Source organism: Physcomitrium patens, chromosome 1 (genome assembly GCF_059467195.1).
Source record: "Physcomitrium patens ecotype Gransden chromosome 1, ASM5946719v1, whole genome shotgun sequence".
Lineage (NCBI taxonomy): Eukaryota > Viridiplantae > Streptophyta > Bryopsida > Funariales > Funariaceae > Physcomitrium > Physcomitrium patens.
The window spans coordinates 26,745,499-26,748,425 of record NC_143410.1 but is presented as its reverse complement, the minus strand read 5'-3'; the positions used below and the strand labels follow the sequence as shown (position 1 = coordinate 26,748,425).

Genomic DNA, 2,927 nt, shown 5'->3' with positions numbered 1-2,927 from the left:
AATGAATATAAAGGAATAGGCATTCTTTTTCAATTTTGTAAAAACTCATAACCTTCTAAATAGTTTACCACACATCCACATAGCCTTCAAGCACATAACTAATAGTAATAAACAATTCATTCTACAAAGGACGTTCTCATCTACGCCAGTACACTCACGAAAAACACGTTCACACCAACCACACCAGTCCCCACAAGTCCCCAGCCCAAACATTCCACCTCAGCAGCCACATCATCAGACATATCAGCACAAGAGCCGCGACTACGCCAGCACGCCAGGTCGGAACGCGGCTCCTACGCCGGCGAGGCCTCCTTTCTAGACGATGGTGTTGTTCTAGACCTCCTGCCAAAAGCTTGTGGCTCTGGAATCGATGCAACGTCCTGCTATTACTCTTGATGCTTCGACGTGCTTGTAGGTTGGTGGCGCAAAGCCCAGAGGTGGGGTGTTTCGCCGCTGATTATAGAGACTCCATAACTTGGAGAGAAGCGTTTGCATCTGTACTGCACTGCACCAGTTTGAGTGTAGTTGGGTTCATTGGAATCTCACGACAACCATGGGGCGGGAGCCACACCCATGTTGCGATGCGTCTTCGACGAGCATATATGGGGAGTTGGAGGCCCAGGAGTTTTATGACAAGCATGGGGTTGCGTACGTCGAGGATACGCTGGTGAACTCGCGGGGTTTGAGGCAATGTTGGCGTTCGTGGGTGCCGGTGGGGGAGGAGTTGCGGGGCGTGGTTTGCGTATGTCATGGCTATGGTGCGGATTCTGGATGGTTGGTGCAGCTGACGTGCATTGCTATCGCAAAGGAGGGTTACGCGGTTTACGCCATTGACCACCAAGGTCATGGTAAATCTGAGGGTCTCAAGGGACATATTCCTGATATTAATGTGGTTGTCGACGACTGCATTGCCTTCTTCGATCCCAGGGTTAGGCATCATATTCACAATTTTCAGTGTTTCTCTCGATTTTCACAAGCATGGTTAGCATTTAATTAATTAGCTATGTCGCTATTGTTAAAGGCTCAATTTTGATATTTTGAATGAGTACACGACCGATTTGGTACGGTTAACTTCTGGCCGCACTGCAAGGAGCAAAAGTCCGTAATTATCTTTTGTGACATTCTTTAAGAATCATGAAATAGTACTCATTTGTTTGATGTTTGGTCATGTCCAGCGGGACTCCCACAAAGGCCTACCCTTTTTCTTATATGGTGAGTCATTGGGTGGAGCCATTGCTTTGCTTATTCACCTCAGGCAGCCGGAGCTTTGGCAAGGAGTCGTCCTTAATGGCGCTATGTGTGGGATCGGCAAATTCAAGCCCCCTTGGCCAGCTGAATATTTGCTTGGCCTTATTTCGGGTATGTAATCGGTTCTGTATACTTTTCTGTCGTTTGCAGATGATAACAGCGTCTAAATAGGTCATCATTTTCGTATTGGTGATGAAGTGATCCGAGTAATCTCAGGGTTTTATGTGCTCGATTTCTTGTGATAATAGGTTTTATTCCCACTTGGCCGATTGTTCCTACGAAAGATATTCCTACCGTATCTTTCAAGGAGCCATGGAAGCGCAACCTTGCTCGGATCAATCCAAACAGGTATCGATGTTCTTGATTAGTCTATCTAGTTCAATTTTTTTGGAAGTTTTACTGTTTACTGCCTTCATCCTTTGTGTTTTTGAATCTGGACAGTCAGATTTCAGAGGTCCAATCTTGCGATGTTAATCGAAAGATCTGCCTAATGGGGGTAGTTTACCACCAAGCAGATTGAATTTGGTGCTCTGAGGTTCTTTTGAGATTTAGTTGCAGCAAATTTTGCAAACATTTAGAGCCTTCAACATGATGTGTCAGCGGGTAGTTTCCCTCACCTCAGGCTGTCAAAAGTTCAGGAATAATACATATCAGCAGATTACAGCTGTGCGATGTATAAATCTTTCGTATAGATCTTTCATAGGAAGCCTCCTCTGAAATCAATATAGTTCTACTGGAAGTGCTCTGATCTAGCAAAAAGTTTCAACAGTTAAACGTCCTTGATTTGTCACCTCATCGCAGATACACTGGCAGGCCTCGAGCTGCTACCGCCCGGGAATTTTTGCGAGTTGTCAAAGAGATAGAGGATCGGGCATCAGAAGTTACAGCTCCGTTGCTCATTTTACATGGAGATCAAGACATAGTGTGCGATCCCGATGGCAGCAAGACGCTGCACCAAAATGCAGCCAGCAAAGACAAAACTCTGCATCTCTATCCAGGAATGTGGCACCAGCTAGTGGGTGAGCCCACGGAAGGAGTAGAGCAAGTGTTCGGAGACATGTTTTCGTGGCTGGAAACACATCTGTCTCCACAAGCTTGCACTTGAACAACTTCATTGAAATCTCTTTTTCACATCATTTGATATTCCTCTCTGCCAATTGTAGCCTGGATTCGAAGTCTGAAACTTGCAAACCCAAGACTTTCTCTACCCCACATAGAAGGATCTCAAAAGAAAAAATCTAGTACCCTTGTTTTATGTACAATCTGTTCAGACAGTATATTTTTTGAAAAACTAAAATGTAATATAGTGTGACATTTACGTTCAAATACGCACGTGACATTGGACTTTGTGAGCTGTCTACTTCTTCTCTGCTTCTACTTGTGAAAATGTTTTCCAGAAACTGATTTGAGTGCCTCAAATACGACTTATCCTGTGAAGCAACACTATCGGATTTGCCTCAGTCTCGTTTTCAAATTGAAAGAGGATTTAGATCATTCTTGTCTCATTTGCATATACAGGGAATCCAAGGCCGAAGCTAAAGCATTTGCTGATGTTTCTATTCTCATTTTACTATTATATTGAGAAACTATCAAAGATAAATTGTGCATAAAGAGTTATTTGACATGTAATATATTGTTATTATACATAGGTATTTCAAAGTTTTTCTATCATCCTTGCA

At 43.6% G+C, this 2,927-nt stretch overlaps 1 protein-coding gene across 1 annotated transcript; it reads left to right on the top strand.

Annotated features, from left to right (window-relative positions):
- The first annotated feature begins 284 nt into the window (after positions 1-284).
- Positions 285-2,595, top strand: LOC112288685 (caffeoylshikimate esterase). The gene is made up of 4 exons (XM_024533198.3): positions 285-928; positions 1,176-1,359; positions 1,497-1,596; positions 2,050-2,595. The coding sequence occupies exons 1-4, from the start codon at positions 554-556 to the stop codon at positions 2,351-2,353; spliced, it is 963 nt and encodes a 320-aa protein (XP_024388966.1). The 5' UTR covers positions 285-553; the 3' UTR covers positions 2,354-2,595.
- The last annotated feature ends 332 nt before the right edge of the window (positions 2,596-2,927 follow it).